Raw genomic sequence first — 14,795 nt, 5'->3', positions numbered from 1 at the left:
TTGTGACTGGACTCTAATCCATATGACTCCACAAGCAAATTATGAAGTTTATTGAAGACTGGCCTACTCATCCTAAACATATTGTAGCAAGATGTTCTGTTGTCTATAGTTCTTAATACCCAATCATATCCACTCTCTGCAGGTACTCTCCTTGCAGCTTTGTTCATGTAAGTATCAAAGTAATACGTACGAATCATTGAAGCAACCATAATGATTTTTCTCTTCTTCATCTCAGACAGTTCCAAAAGTTGTTCAGTTAGTAATATATCCTCAGCCACCTCCTCCTAGCCCTCCTCATCAGATGAACCCTCCTGCTGCACCTCCTCTTGGCCCTCCTTCTGCACCTCCCCCTGACCCTCCTGCACCTCATCTTGACCCTCCTCCTACTCCTCCTCATGGCCCTCCTCCTGAGCCGAGCCATCTTCCTGCACAGGAATTCCACAACATGCAACAAAGGAACAACATCATCAAATCATAGAGCAGCACAATAATGCAGTAATTGTACCACAATGCACACCAATCAAAGAGCAACATACCAATCAAAACGCATCACACCAATCAAATAAACATAACCAAGATCATCACTAATTCACAAGATAGTTCATCACAAGTTCACATAACCAAGATCACAACAAGTCCATCAGAAAGTTCATAAGATAAATCAGCTAAACTTAGGATAAAACACTACATTCATGTTCTAGTATAACTTCACGTTTTGGTAGTGCCTCTTCAACCACATGAACCTTGCTTCCTTCATTTTTATGTTCTTAAAAAAGGCCCTTTGGCTCTGTTTTTCAAACAACTTAGATGCCATCCAAAATTCAATCGATTCTTCAGAAGCCCCACACTCCATAGCCAGGCTCTGACAGTATGCCATATCCTCTTCAAGTCTCTGTTGAGCCCTTTCTCGTTGAGATGTCAACTGTTGTTTCAGCATTTTGGATTCCTCTCTTTCACGCTTGAACTCTTGTATGAGCCCCTTCATCAGCTTGACCATTGGACTCTTACTTTTTTTGTTTGGACTTGATGCTGTATCCGTAGTGTTGCTTCCGCTCTTGCGGCTATACAAGCTCATTGGTTGTTCTCAAATCCATCCCCATCCCCATCCCCATCTCCATCTCCATCTCCATCAGAGTTAACTCCATCATCATCCCCACGTGTTAGGTCCATCTCTCCAGGGACATAAGATGAAGAGCCATCAACTGTGACACCATGGAACATCTCTGCCATTTGGTCTATGTAGAGAGGGACCCCGTACTTGAACTTCTTGCGCTCTGGTTATTTTTGCAATTAGCAAAAGTACATTGCAACTAGCACAAGTAACATTGTGAGAGCATGACAAATTAACTGAGCAATTAGCAAAATTACCGCACAAGCTTCCTTCCAGGTTTTTTCACTTGCAATAATTTCTCCATGAGGACCCCGGCCAAAATCTGTGTGGTTATTCAACATCAACCAAAATGTGTAGAGGCTCTTGAGTTGAGTCCACCTATTCCTCAATTGTTTGCTTGAATGCCTCAGCCCAGACAATTCCAAATATTTTTCCCTCATTAGCTTGTACCCTCTAGTAGACATTGTCCCATTGGGGCAATTGCCTGCCCTAATTTGCTCTACGGGTGCATCATATAAATGGAGTGCATTTTCTTCGGACCAATTTGCCTTGTCAAAATTGGTCTATTAAATGAAACAAAATTAAAATATAACATGCAACAGTTTGACATGAACAATCAAAGAACAAAGTAACAAATCTAATTCATATGGCACAAACTAGCTAACAGACTAACAAGTACCTAAGCTAACAAACTAACAAACTTGCTACTAGTTGGACACAAATCAATTTTACCTCCCGGGGATAGCCTTGAGCGCCGGTGTCATCTTTTTGCTCCATCTCATCGTCGCCGTTGAGCTCCTCTGCCTAGGCTGATGTCAATCCTTGGCGACCGCCCACTGCCCCGTGCGGCATGGCTCCATGGAGGCCTCCTCCTCCCCGCGACATAGATGTCCCACGGGCACCCAAACCAATTGCGCCCAATGCATCGTGGGACATGAATATCCCATGGCCACTGGCGCGGCCTGCGGCATCGGACATGGATCCCCCACGGCCGCCACCTCCTGCGCCGTTGGGGATCAAGCCACACATGCGGCCGCCAGATCCAAAGCCACTGGTCAATGCTTTGCCACGGCCACCTCCTCCGCACACACCTTGGCATGCCTTTCGGCCTGTCTTTGTGCGACCTCCCTCCGTGCGGGGGGCGCGGAAAGTGGTGGCACCGGATCTGCCTTTCCGGCGAAGAGGAGGAAGCCCATGGGCCGGCAAGCACCGAATCTGCGGGCTAAAGGAGGTCCTGGTACGCCTCAAGGCCAGGGAGGAGCTGGACCTCGGAGTTGAGGTCGAGGTGCTCCATTCCCACCCGCCCATCAGACAAGCCGGAGGTCGTCGGAATTGATGAAGACGCCTAGGAGTACACGGACCAATCGTATCCGTTGTTGACGCCATGCGCACTATCATCCCTTGCAAAAAAGTCCGCCAAATCATTCCTGTCGCCGACCAAGGTGGATGCGGAGGCAGAGGACCGAGGGGCGGCGAGGGCGAGGCGCGAGGAGATGCGGCGGCGTAGGCAGAGGGCCGAGGGGTGGAGGTGGGGGCGAGGTGCGAGGGGCGGCGTGAGTGGCAAGCGCGCGAGAGGCGGTAGTGGCGAGAGCAGAGCGAGGGGAGAGGCAACAGCGCGAGTGGATAGGGTTGGGGGGAGGGGCGGAGAGCGGAAAGTGGGAATTTTAGTCCCCTTTAGCCACCCTTTAGGGACTAATGGACTAAGGTTCCGTTTGGTTCCGGAGAACTAAACTTTAGTCTCGTCACATCAAAAAAGAATCTTATAATTTAGGACTACTAAATAAAATCCGTTTACAAAACTTTTTCATAGATGGGTGGTAATTCGCGAGATAAATTTAATGAGCCTAATTAATCCATAATTTGCAATAGTGATGCCACAGTAACCATCCGCTAATCATGGATTAATATATCTCATTAGAATCGTCTCGCGAATTAGACCAGAAATTTTGCAATTAGTTTTATAATTAAACTTTATTTAATACTTCTAAATAATAAGATTTTCTTTGATTCGATAGGGCTAAAGTTTAGCCCTTCGGAACCAAACACGCCCTAAAGAGTTTTGGAACCTTTTAGTTCTGTTTTAGTCCATGTGTTTGGAACCCTGGGGAGGCTGGCTAAACTTTAGTAGGGTGATCCAAACAGGCCTTCACACGCATTATTGCCATCGGACACATGTGCCGAAGTTATAAACACGGGCCCAAGATCGAAACTAAAGCCATTGAGGTATGCACGGTATAATCTAAATTTTGCAGGCCTCTTGCTCTCAGTATAACAAAATTTTAAAATGTCATAAATCGGGATAATGGCATTTCTCATCGATAGAGGTTACTATTTGATCTCAGACACCGACACATGAAGCTGAGAACACCACCGCTGCGAGATAAGAACATAGCACCAGTTTTTTTCTTTCTTTCTTTTTTGAGGAAGAAGAACATAGCACCAGCCGTGGCTTCTTCAGAGGAAGATGGGCCGAGAATGGGCCGTCTGCAACATGATATGTGCATTCAGATATGGGTTTGTATGTATCTCAAAAAAAATATGGGTTTGTGTCGTGTGGCGAGCACGGTTCGCCACCCACGCCACTCCGATATGGAGAGTGTTAGCCATAGCGTGATCGACGGTGATTCGGGGCAGCCCATGTCACCGCCGGTTGCCGGATCGGAGGTGGTGAGGGCTCTGACTTCAGTATGAGAGTGAAATAGAGCCATCATCTGCTGGACCATAGGTTACTACGGATGGGATGGGGCCACGACCACAGGTGTGTACTATATTATATAATCTAATCTACTAACTTAAAAAAAGCTTAAGTGTAGTGCATAATCTAATCTACTAACTCAAAAAAAAAAGAGATGTACTAATGGTTAGAAAGTCCGCTCGATTGAAGAAATTAAAAGTAGTATGGTCACTTAGTCCGGTAGAAATAGCACAACTATCCACTATAAGAAAATTTGGAAAATAAGTATGGGTGATTTGGAAAAAAAAAATTCAGCATTGTTAAAGTATGTGTAAAATCAACATTTTATTTTCATTACTTATCATACCATTTATAGCTTCTAAAGTATTGGATTAAAAAGTTTTATGTATAGTATCTGGTCTAAATCTTGTAATCAAAACTATATTTTTCACAATATGATGCAACACATGGTAGCCGGTGTCCATCCTGCCATCTTGTAGGAAGTTAATATGAATTACATTTTTCTTGTTGACTTAAAATATGAACCAAACAAACTAAATTTATTGTAACATTATAACATCTTGATAACCAACCCAAATTAGAACTCACAATGGAGCTGGCAATGCAAATATGAACCAAATAAACTAAATTTATTGTAACATTATAACACCTTGGTAACCAACCCAAAAAATTAGAACTCACAATGGAGCTGGCAATGCAAATAACATTTTTGTCACTGTACGTAATAAAACGATGGCAAGATGCTTCACGTTGTCTATTAGACAGGGCAATATAAATGATACAAGATACGTAGTACACCAAAAAACCAAACCCAAAAGAAAAAACATCACAAAAGCACAACAATACACCTAGTAAACACAAAAAGTGTCACCGCTAGATTTGCTTGCTTCCTTTGCCATCTCATTGCTCTTTGGCTTCTTATACGTTGAAGTTGTGTGATACCATCTTCTCCCAAAATTACAGGCTAATAATCCAAACTAAAAGTATATTTTCACCAAAAGAACTAAAAGCCTAATGATATATGCTACGCCATGTACATATTTATAACAAAGACCCTAGCACTTAGCCAGCTTAACTAATCACCTCAAAAATATTATAAAAAGATAATGAAGCAGATTATGAATAACCTTTTTATTTCCTTTCCTTTTAATGGTTGATCCAAAATATGCCAAGAAAATCAATAACCTCTATTCCAGAATGACACAAACCACAACACACATGACACATCTAGCAAAACTTCAAGCAAAATAAAACCCTCAAATACAACAAATAAAATCACAACAAAATAAAATCAAACAAAATAAAACTATATGAAGATATTTCTCTCCAGAATTTCAAGACAAACCATATAAACAAAAAAGGCCCCCTCCAAACAAATAAAATAAAATAAAAATAAAAATAAAAATAAAAAACCACAACACAAAACCACAACACACATGACACATCTAGCAAAGGCAAACAAAAGCAAAGAAACAAAGAGAGAGAAAAAACACACTTATCATTTCATCATTACCTTCACCCCCTTGGCCTTGCTTGCCTTGTCATCTCACCTCTAATTTGTGCTGTTGCGCAGCTGTGTGGCACCATCTCCTAAAATTACACACCAAATCTAACTGAAAAAGGCACATATGTTTTCCAGCTTAAAAATCTGAAATTTGAAGGAACCCATCTATAAATATCTGGAAGATAATTTTATTCCCCACCCTGACCTAAAACCCTCCCCTCACCTTATCTTCTCGACGCCTCCCACCCGGCGACCCCGCTTCTCCCCCCTCGAATCCTACCGCTGCTGTTTTCTTGCTTCCTTGCGTGCTGGCGGAGCAAGAGGCGGCCATGGCCACCACCACTGACGCCGCCGCAGTCGCGCCCGTGGAAGAAGAGAGCCCCGCCCCGGCGGCGGAGGCTGCGGCCGCCGCCGAGGGGAAGCCGACCAAAAAATTCGAGGCGGCGGCTGCCGCCGAGGAGGAGAAATTGGAGGGGCAAGGTGAGGGGTTTGGGGGTCCGGAGGCCGAGAACGGCGAGGGGGAGGGTGCCGGAGGAGGGGGTGACGGCGGGGAGGTGGAAGAGGCGGAGGAGGATGGTAAAGGTGGGAGCTCGGGCGCGGCGGAGGCCGACAAGGATGATTTCGGCGGGGAAGCTGTGGCGGCGCCCGCGCCAGCCGTGGAGTCCAAGTCGGAGACCGGAGAATCGGTGGAGGCTTCTCTGGCTTCCCCTGATGCGTCGGAAGGTGATGAGAAGGATGGATTGCGGGAGCAGGAGGAGGAGGAAGAAGGTGCTGCGTTAGATGCCAAGGCTGTGGATAAGGTAGCGGATTCCGCGGAGTCGGCAGTGTCCGAGGAGAAGCTGGTACCGGAAGATGACAAGGCCGAGGAGGTATGTTCTGGGACTGGAGATGGTGGCGAATTGGGCAATGAGAAGGAGATTGATTTCTCTGCTGAGAGCATGGAGGTGACCAAACCAGAGGATAAGGTAGCCCCTGTTGCTGAAGCTAATGCCGAATTAGATGACAAGAAGGGAGCCAGTGATGATGTGGTGTCTCCGGGAGGTGAAGAAGCCCTGGAAGAATCAACTAACAAGGGTGCTGACGTTGAAGAGGAGGCTGCCAAGCCCGAGCCAGCCAGTGAAGCGAGTCCAGTGGTAAGTGAGCGTCCTGAGTCTGATTTTGCTGCTTATATTGTTGATGCTACCATGCTAGTGGTTATGTAAACAAATTTAAATGATGCATCGATACAGGTTCTGACTGATGGAAGCGAAGAGGAGCCTCCTCCTGCATGTGCAGGCAGTGTGGTTGAGGACAGCCCTGAGATAGGGCAGAATGCTAAAGACCAGGCTGCTGCCAGTGAAGCCCCGAAAGAATCAACTAACAAGGGTGCTGATGTTGACGATGATGACGAGTCCGCCAAGCCTGAACCAGCCAGCGAGATGAGTCCAGTGGTAAATGCGCGTCCTCAGTCTGATTTCGTTGCTTATATCGTTGATACTAGTGGTGATGTAAACAAATTTAAGTGATGCATCAATACAGGTTGTGAATGATGTAAGCGAAGAGGAGCCTGCTCCTGCATGTGCAAACAGTGTGGTTGAGGATAGCCCTGAGAAAGGGCAGAATGCTGAAAACCAGGCTGCTGCCAGTGAAGCCCTGAAAGAATCAACTAACATGGATTCTGATCTTGAATATGAAGACGCCGAGCCTCAGCCAGACAGTGAGGCGAGTCCAGTGGTAAGTTAGCATCCTCAATCTGATTTTGTTTCTTATAGCGTTTATGCTAGCGGTGATCTAAACAAATTTAAATGGTGCACCTATCCAGGTTGTGAATGATGGAAGTGCAGAGGAGCCTGCTCCTGCATCTGCAGACAGTGTGCTTGAGGATAGCCCAGAGAAAGAGCAGAATGCTGAAGACCAGGCTGCTGCCAGTGAAGCTGTGGAAGATGTTGGTGCCAAGAAACTCACAGAGGTTGAAAGTGCTGCTGCTGCTCCAGAGTTGGCGCCAGAATCAAGCAATGAAAATAATGGTGCTGATGAGACTGAAGGTGATGCTGAGGTTGCTGATCATGAAGAGGAGGCTGGTGACAGTGACATAATTGAGGCGGAGGCTGTGGCAGATGATGAGGATGGGGTTGGCAACGAGGCTGATGAGGATGAGGATGGGGCAAACTCTGACACGAGTCCCGCACGGGTTGCTATCTTAGAGAGCTCTGAAGCTGCAAAGCAGATCATGAAGGAGCTTGCGGAAGGATCCTCTAGTGGTAGTGTGTCTGGCTCAAAAGACTTCAATGATAGCATGGATGGGCAGATTATGCTTGATGATTCAGAGGATGATGAGGATGATGATGGGGATGAGAAGGGATTTGATTCTGCTGCCCTGGCCGCCCTTCTGAAAGCGGCGACCGGTGGATCGTCAGATGGGAAGATCTCAGTTGCTTCCCAAGATGGTTCTAGAATATTCACCATGGATCGACCTGCTGGTCTGGGTTCATCGGCAACATCTCTAAGGCCTACTGCTCCTCGACAACCTGCCAGGTCAAACCCATATAGCCCCTCGGAGCTTGCAGTTACCGCTGATCCTACCGAAGAGATGACCGAGGAAGAGAAGAAGTTGCATGACAAAGTTGAGTTGATAAGGGTGAAGTTTCTGCGTCTGGTTTACAGGTTGGGAGCTACTCCTGAAGAAACAGTAGCAGCACAAGTGTTGTACCGTTTGAGCCTTGCTGAGGGTATTCGGCACGGAAGGCAGACCAACCGAGCTTTCAGCCTTGATAATGCACGGAGGAAAGCCTTAATTCTTGAAGCAGAGGGAAAAGAGGATCTGGACTTCTCATGCAACATACTTGTTCTTGGAAAGATTGGAGTTGGCAAAAGTGCAACCATCAATTCTATTTTTGGTGAAGAGAAGACCAGAACTGATGCCTTTAGCTCAGCTACCACCAATGTACGAGAAATTGTTGGTGATGTGGATGGCGTCAAGATTAGAATCATTGATACACCAGGCCTTCGACCCAATGTGATGGACCAAGGATCAAACAGAAAGGTTCTCTCTGCTGTCAAGAAATTTACCAAGAAATGTCCCCCAGATATTGTTCTCTATGTTGATCGTCTGGATAGTATGAGCCGTGATCTCAATGATTTGCCTCTTCTCAAAACCATTACTGCTGTTCTTGGTTCATCCATATGGTTCAACGCCATTGTTGCGCTCACTCATGCTGCCTCTGCTCCTCCTGAAGGCCTCAATGGTGCTCCCATGACATATGAGGTCTTGATGGCTCAGAGATCCCACATCATCCAGCAATCCATCAGGCAGGCTGCAGGAGATATGCGTTTGATGAACCCAGTAGCCCTTGTTGAGAACCATCCTTCTTGCCGGAGGAACCGCGAGGGCCAGAAAGTGCTTCCCAATGGCCAAAGCTGGAGGCATCAGATGCTGCTTTTGTGCTACTCCTCAAAGATATTATCAGAAGCCAACTCACTTCTGAAGCTTCAGGACCCTAATCCTGGGAAGCTTTTTGGGTTCCGTTTCCGCTCCCCACCTCTTCCCTTCCTGCTCTCCTCACTCTTGCAGTCAAGAGCCCACCCCAAACTTTCTGCTGAGCAGGGTGGCAATGAAGGTGATTCTGATATTGAATTGGATGATTATTCTGATGTGGAGCAAGATGATGATGAAGAAGAATATGATCAGCTTCCACCCTTCAAGCCCTTGACCAAAGCTCAGCTTCTGAGGCTCACAAAGGAGCAGAAGAATGCTTATTTTGATGAGTATGACTACAGGGTCAAGCTTCTCCAGAAGAAACAATGGAAGGATGAGATCCGCAGGTTAAAGGAGATGAAGAGGAGGGGAAAAACTGATCTGGATGATGATTATGGGTATGCTAATATCACTGGTGAGAATGATCAGGACCCTCCTCCAGAGAATGTATCAGTTCCCTTACCTGATATGGTGCTGCCCCCTTCATTTGATTGCGACAATCCCACATACCGGTACCGCTTTCTGGAGCCAACTTCAACTGTCCTAGCAAGGCCTGTTTTAGATGCGCATGGGTGGGATCATGACTGTGGTTATGATGGAGTAAGCGTTGAAGAGACACTAGCTATCCTTAATCGGTTCCCAGCAAATGTAGCAGTTCAGGTCACCAAGGACAAGAAGGAATTCAGCATCCATTTAGACTCTTCCATTGCAGCAAAGCATGGGGATAATGCCTCATCGCTTGCTGGTTTTGATATCCAGACTGTCGGGCGGCAGCTTGCATATATTCTCCGTGGTGAGACCAAAATCAAGAATATCAAGAAGAACAAGACCACTGGAGGATTCTCAGTAACTTTCCTGGGAGACATTGTGGCAACTGGACTGAAGGTCGAGGATCAGCTCTCCCTTGGGAAGAGGCTGTCACTAGTTGCAAGCACTGGTATGATGAAAGCCCAAGGGGATACTGCATATGGAGCTAACTTGGAGGCACGCCTGAAAGACAAAGACTACCCAATTGGCCAGTCCCTGTCAACTTTGGGTCTTTCTCTGATGAAGTGGCGCCGGGACCTCGCTTTGGGTGCTAACTTGCAGTCACAGTTCCCCATCGGAAGGGGCTCGAAGGTGGCGGTCCGACTTGGTCTGAACAACAAGCTGAGTGGGCAGATCACCATCAGGACAAGCACCTCAGAGCAGGTTCAGATTGCGCTTTTGGGTCTCGTGCCGGTTGCAGCTTCCATCTACCGGAGCTTCCGGCCCAGTGAACCGTCGTTTGCTTATTAGCCTGTCAGGGACTAGTTATTTGATCACAATATCGTTTCTCATCCTTTCCTAATGAACTGTATTTCCTGTCATTTCAGTTTCCTCTTTTGTAATTGGCAGATTGTTTCTGCCGTAATTTTGTCTGAAGAAGGTTGTGAGATTTGTCTGGAACTATAGCTGAATAATGTCGTGGGATCTATTATCCTTGTCGTTATCAATCTATTGCAGTGTTGCTATTCCTAAGACTATTCTGTATAATCTGTCAATAATTCTGCTTTGCTATTGGTGTTGATGTTGTGATTAGTGTTACTATCTGGTGATAGCATGCCTTCCATCTGGCTGCTAATGTCTATGATCTTTGTGGTTATCAGTCTAATATTCTTCTGAATTCAGAAACTGCTGGAGCAACACGTTTCTGCATATGCATCATATTGAAGATCTATACTCTTTATGTTTCTGGACATGTAACAGTAGTCGAAGTGCACGCTTTTACATCAGATTGTATATGTCATTCAAGATGCATCATGGATTCATGGGCTTGTAAAGAAAACAATGCTTATCAGCATTTAGCTGACGCTAAATGATTCAATTGACTAGCCCTTTTCTTTTAGATTAGATGGTTGCAGTTGATCTGTTCATCCAATGCCAACAATCTCTGCTATTGCTCCTCGACATCGGCTCATCCTGTACCTCTGCAATTTTACTCAGATATGATGTGATTGGTGTGATGGTGCTTGCATAGGCAGGCCAGCAGAGGAAGCCCTTGCTGTTAGATGCTCTATGTTCCCAGTTTACCTCAGATTTAGGTCCGCATTCATGATTTTCTTTACTTCCTGCTATGCTTCTTGTGATTGCTTTCTGCTTGGTGGAATTCTTGTGGTCAGATTCCTGCAGGTAGGCGATGGCAGTTTATGTGCCTGGAGATGCTGCTTCCTCTGGACAATGACTGGTATAGAACAGCTGAGCTTTTCCATCAGCGTCACTTCATCTGGAGTTCAGTATTTCAATGTGAGCTATTCCTTGACCTATGCAATTGTTAATCCACCTGTTTATTGGGATTTGTTTATTGGATTATATTGGTTTTGGGTGTTTGCCATTCACAAGGTTTTACACTGTAAAACACTTCAAGCTTGTTTGAAGTGAAGTAAACAAAAATCTATATTGGATCGTAGAATTGGCAAGGCCATGTATTTCTGTAGGCAGGAGCAGACCCAGCAATCGGCTGTGGCCCTGGCTGAACTGTTGTAAGCTCTAGTCAGTGTTCATGCAAGAAAATCATATGACAAAGGCAGCCAACAGACAGAGTGTTCTGCCAACTGGCCTGATATCATCCTGCTGGGTCTTTTTTTCTTGACTAGAGATCACACGATTTCAGTTGAATTCGTGGCCTTTACATGTTTGTGCACGGGTATAGGGGGTGGCCCTGGGCTGCAACCCACCCAGCCGGGATCCAGGATTCGCCCCTGTGTAGGTGTTCTTCATGTCAATATCCTGTCTAGCTCATGTTAGTTTCCTACAATTCTTACACCAAACCAACAATGTAACCTGCTAAACCTACTAGGATTTTAGGGACCCATCCAATTATTTTAGCAGAGCTAATTGATGGGTAGGATGTGGATTTCTGTATTTGTCTAATAGAAGGGGAAAATGAAAAATGCATCAGGGCAACGAAAGCAAAATTGAAAATACAAGGGCTAAGATCACGTGGTCATTTAAATGTAAAGTGTTCTTTGGTGGAGTCATATTGACACACAAATAAAGTGGTTCTCTTCAACAGCTTTGTAGTGTAAGTGATGGAATTAGCATGCCAGCAAGACCATTCAAATTAAAAGAAATGAGAGCTAATGCTATTTTCAGAAGTTGGACAATACAGAGCGCCCCGAGGAGGGCGGTGGCCAGGAGGGGATGGCAGAGATGATGCAGACGAGTGGGACAAGGAAGAGAACTCGGCGTCCCCCGGGAGGAAGATGAGTACAGGGATAATGATCCGCTGCCACTTTACAAAGCAGGTAACGAGAATCTCAGCACTACACACATGACGGTCTACAAACCAGTTGAATGCAACAGTTCTTTTTACAGGGGCAACTGGGCAAGTTACTCTAAAGAGGAAGCAGAGCTGATGATGTCCGGGATTGAAACCTTGAACTGGTTGAATAATGGTGCGAGATGAGTTACAATAATGCCACTTCTTTGCCTTGCGGTCCTCTGGATGTTCTTCCAGAAATAACTCAACTTGTGTTACTAGTTGGTAGGCTAAGTGGTGATATTGGACTGATATTGTTTCTCCGAGTGAGTACACATTGAGTGATTGAACTTGGCCATCTTCTTCATAGCATATTCTCAATGTTTAAATCTACAGCTGCACCAACCCATCAGTATTTCAGACCTTGTGGGATGATGCAAGTGTTCTCCTTGAGATTATCAAGCACACAATCACGTCCTGTTAATATGTATGGGTATTTTGCTGTTCGTGATCTCTGAGAGCCATTTTAGAGTTACATATTCAAGCGCTGGAAAGATGATCCAGCAACAATCGCACCGGTAAGTGATGCTTGTTATTGCCTTCTGTTACAATCGCACCGATAAGTTATATATTCAATTGTTACAATTGTTTCAACTGTTCTGCTGGTGTTATAATTAGTAGCGTTTAATAAAGTTCTATCGTTGTATGATTACAGGCTCACTCTTTCGTGCCTCTCCATAGCCCTTGCCGTGGAATATATGTGTTGCAATATATCTTACTAAACATTGGTCTTTGGATAAAAGAGGATGGAGATGGATCTGCGTGCTGACAAAACCGCTGTTTTGTGGGTATGTCGAATCGGACGCTTCAAAGGCTGTATTTGGAAGGACAGCTTCGCAGTGATTGTCATGGCTTCGACATGCATTATACTTTTCTGCGGGACAACATTCAGACTGTTAGACAGGTCCTAGCGGAAGCTGAGCATTCACCGGATGTCAGATTCAGTTCTTCAACCAGTGGTTTTGATGAGGAAGTAGGACTATATGATGGCACATTTTGTGGAAAGGGGACAATATTCAGGCACTTCATCTGAAGAAGCAAGACGAATTGAGCGCAGTTTTGCAAACGAATGATTCGCTTATGTAGATGGACTTGTCAGGCTGGAGTCGAAGTTGTTGTAGCACCTGAACGCTCTCTGTTAACACGTGCGAGCGGTTGCCCTCTGAACGATAAAGCCTCTCTGTCAGCTTGTGAACCATCTTCTTTTTTAGTTATAAGAATCGATATTTTCAATGTAGTATTTGAATAATGGGAATATACCAGCTACATTCAAATTATTGATCAAAATGTTGGAATACATCTTTAGAAATGTTGAATGGCCTAAAATAATAAATATATTTTGCAACTAATAAGAAGAATTGGAAGAAATAAAAGAGGAAAGAAAAGAATGAAGTTCGGAAAACAAGAAAATAAAAAACATTAGCTTGCCCCTTCCGTTTCATTAAAAAAGGAAGACCTAACATGAACTAGTTGAATTGCAAATGTTTTTCGACGGGGCCCAATTACACAAAGGAGAGAGCACAAAAGATAGCTTATGATGTCCACGACCGAAACCTTGGAACTGGTTGAAAAATGGTGCGAGATGTGTAACCACAATGTCACTCCTACGCTGCCTTCCACATCATCCCTACAATTGTAGCTGTCCCAAGGCAGTTACATGGTCTTCAACTGAAATGGGGTGGAAGTGTGGAACATCCCGCTTGCAAAACTTATTAGGTGTTTTTTATTGTTCGTTAACTCCTGCAGAACCTTGCCCTACTCATCATGCCCAGATATGCTTGCTTTAGTAAAGGCTGTCCAAATCGGAAAATACTATACATTGCTTGTGCTACTGGAAGCCTGTTGGTCGCACCCCGACCCCCAATGATAAGATCTAAATATTTATTATTTATTTATTTTGTTGTTTTTCCGTTCTTGGTGGAACGGTTTTCCCTTTCAAACTATTAAGAAATAGATCTCCTATATCTCCTATTCCTATTCTGTTAGGATTCCTTGCCGTGGCTGGTTGCCTGCCTTGTGGCTCACGCCTGGAGCAAGTCGGTATTTCTCTCTGATTCTATTTCTATATAAAGTCAGGGAGGTTGAGATTGCCTTGACCTAGGTCCCATATATTGTAATCCTAATCTCTTAGTTGAATACAATCCGATATTGCGTGAATTCATCTGCTATCATGGTATCAAAAGATCGTCATGATCCGTGACCTCTCGCTTCCGCTACCCTACCCGCGTGCGCCACCGCCATCATGCCCATGGTGCCGGAGCTCTCTCCCCTCAACACCGCCATCGTGCCCATGCCAAGCAGCGCGCGGCCGGCCAAGAGAAGGAGCACCTGGCCCTTGCCGAGGCCGCTGATGCCGCTGCCAAAGCCGCCTCCGCTACCATCGAGCACGAGTGCCGTGCCGCCTCCGACCTCGAGTGCCAGGCGGCCGCGGCCCGCCTACGGGGCAACTCGCCCGTCAAGCCCAACACCCACATCGACGACTAGGACTCCCACGACGCCACTACCTATGAAGCTGTCGTCATCACCAATCTTCACGCGCAAGCTGCCGATGTCCAGAACATCCGAGCACTTGCTCATCGTCCTGGATCCTCTCTCGCTGAACTACGACCGCTGGCGCAACCTCATCCTCCTCACCCTCGAGTGCTACGCCCTCACCTCGTATGTCATCTCTGATGCGGTCCACCTTGATGTCCCTGCCTGGCGCCGCATGGATGCCATCGTCCTCTCCTGGTTGTTCGGCGTGGTCACCAC

General features: G+C 45.7%; 1 protein-coding gene and 1 long non-coding RNA gene across 2 annotated transcripts; both read left to right on the top strand.

The window, feature by feature from the left end:
* Window positions 1-5,505: 5,505 nt before the first annotated feature.
* Window positions 5,506-10,276, top strand: LOC112895845 (translocase of chloroplast 159, chloroplastic). The gene is made up of 4 exons (XM_025963843.1): window positions 5,506-6,443; window positions 6,540-6,740; window positions 6,829-7,023; window positions 7,112-10,276. Exons 1-4 carry the CDS (start codon window positions 5,640-5,642, stop codon window positions 10,040-10,042), a joined length of 4,131 nt encoding a protein of 1,376 aa, XP_025819628.1. The 5' UTR covers window positions 5,506-5,639; the 3' UTR covers window positions 10,043-10,276.
* A 1,489-nt stretch (window positions 10,277-11,765) lies between these two features.
* Window positions 11,766-13,229, top strand: LOC112895846. Its single transcript, XR_003229288.1, has 3 exons — window positions 11,766-12,030; window positions 12,101-12,562; window positions 12,700-13,229. It is a non-coding gene; the product is annotated as an uncharacterized LOC112895846 (long non-coding RNA).
* The last annotated feature ends 1,566 nt before the right edge of the window (window positions 13,230-14,795 follow it).

The sequence above is a fragment of the Panicum hallii genome, chromosome 5 (genome assembly GCF_002211085.1).
Source record: "Panicum hallii strain FIL2 chromosome 5, PHallii_v3.1, whole genome shotgun sequence".
NCBI lineage: Eukaryota > Viridiplantae > Streptophyta > Magnoliopsida > Poales > Poaceae > Panicum > Panicum hallii.
Note: the sequence above shows the minus strand (reverse complement) of the source record. Positions and strands in the feature narration are given on the sequence as shown.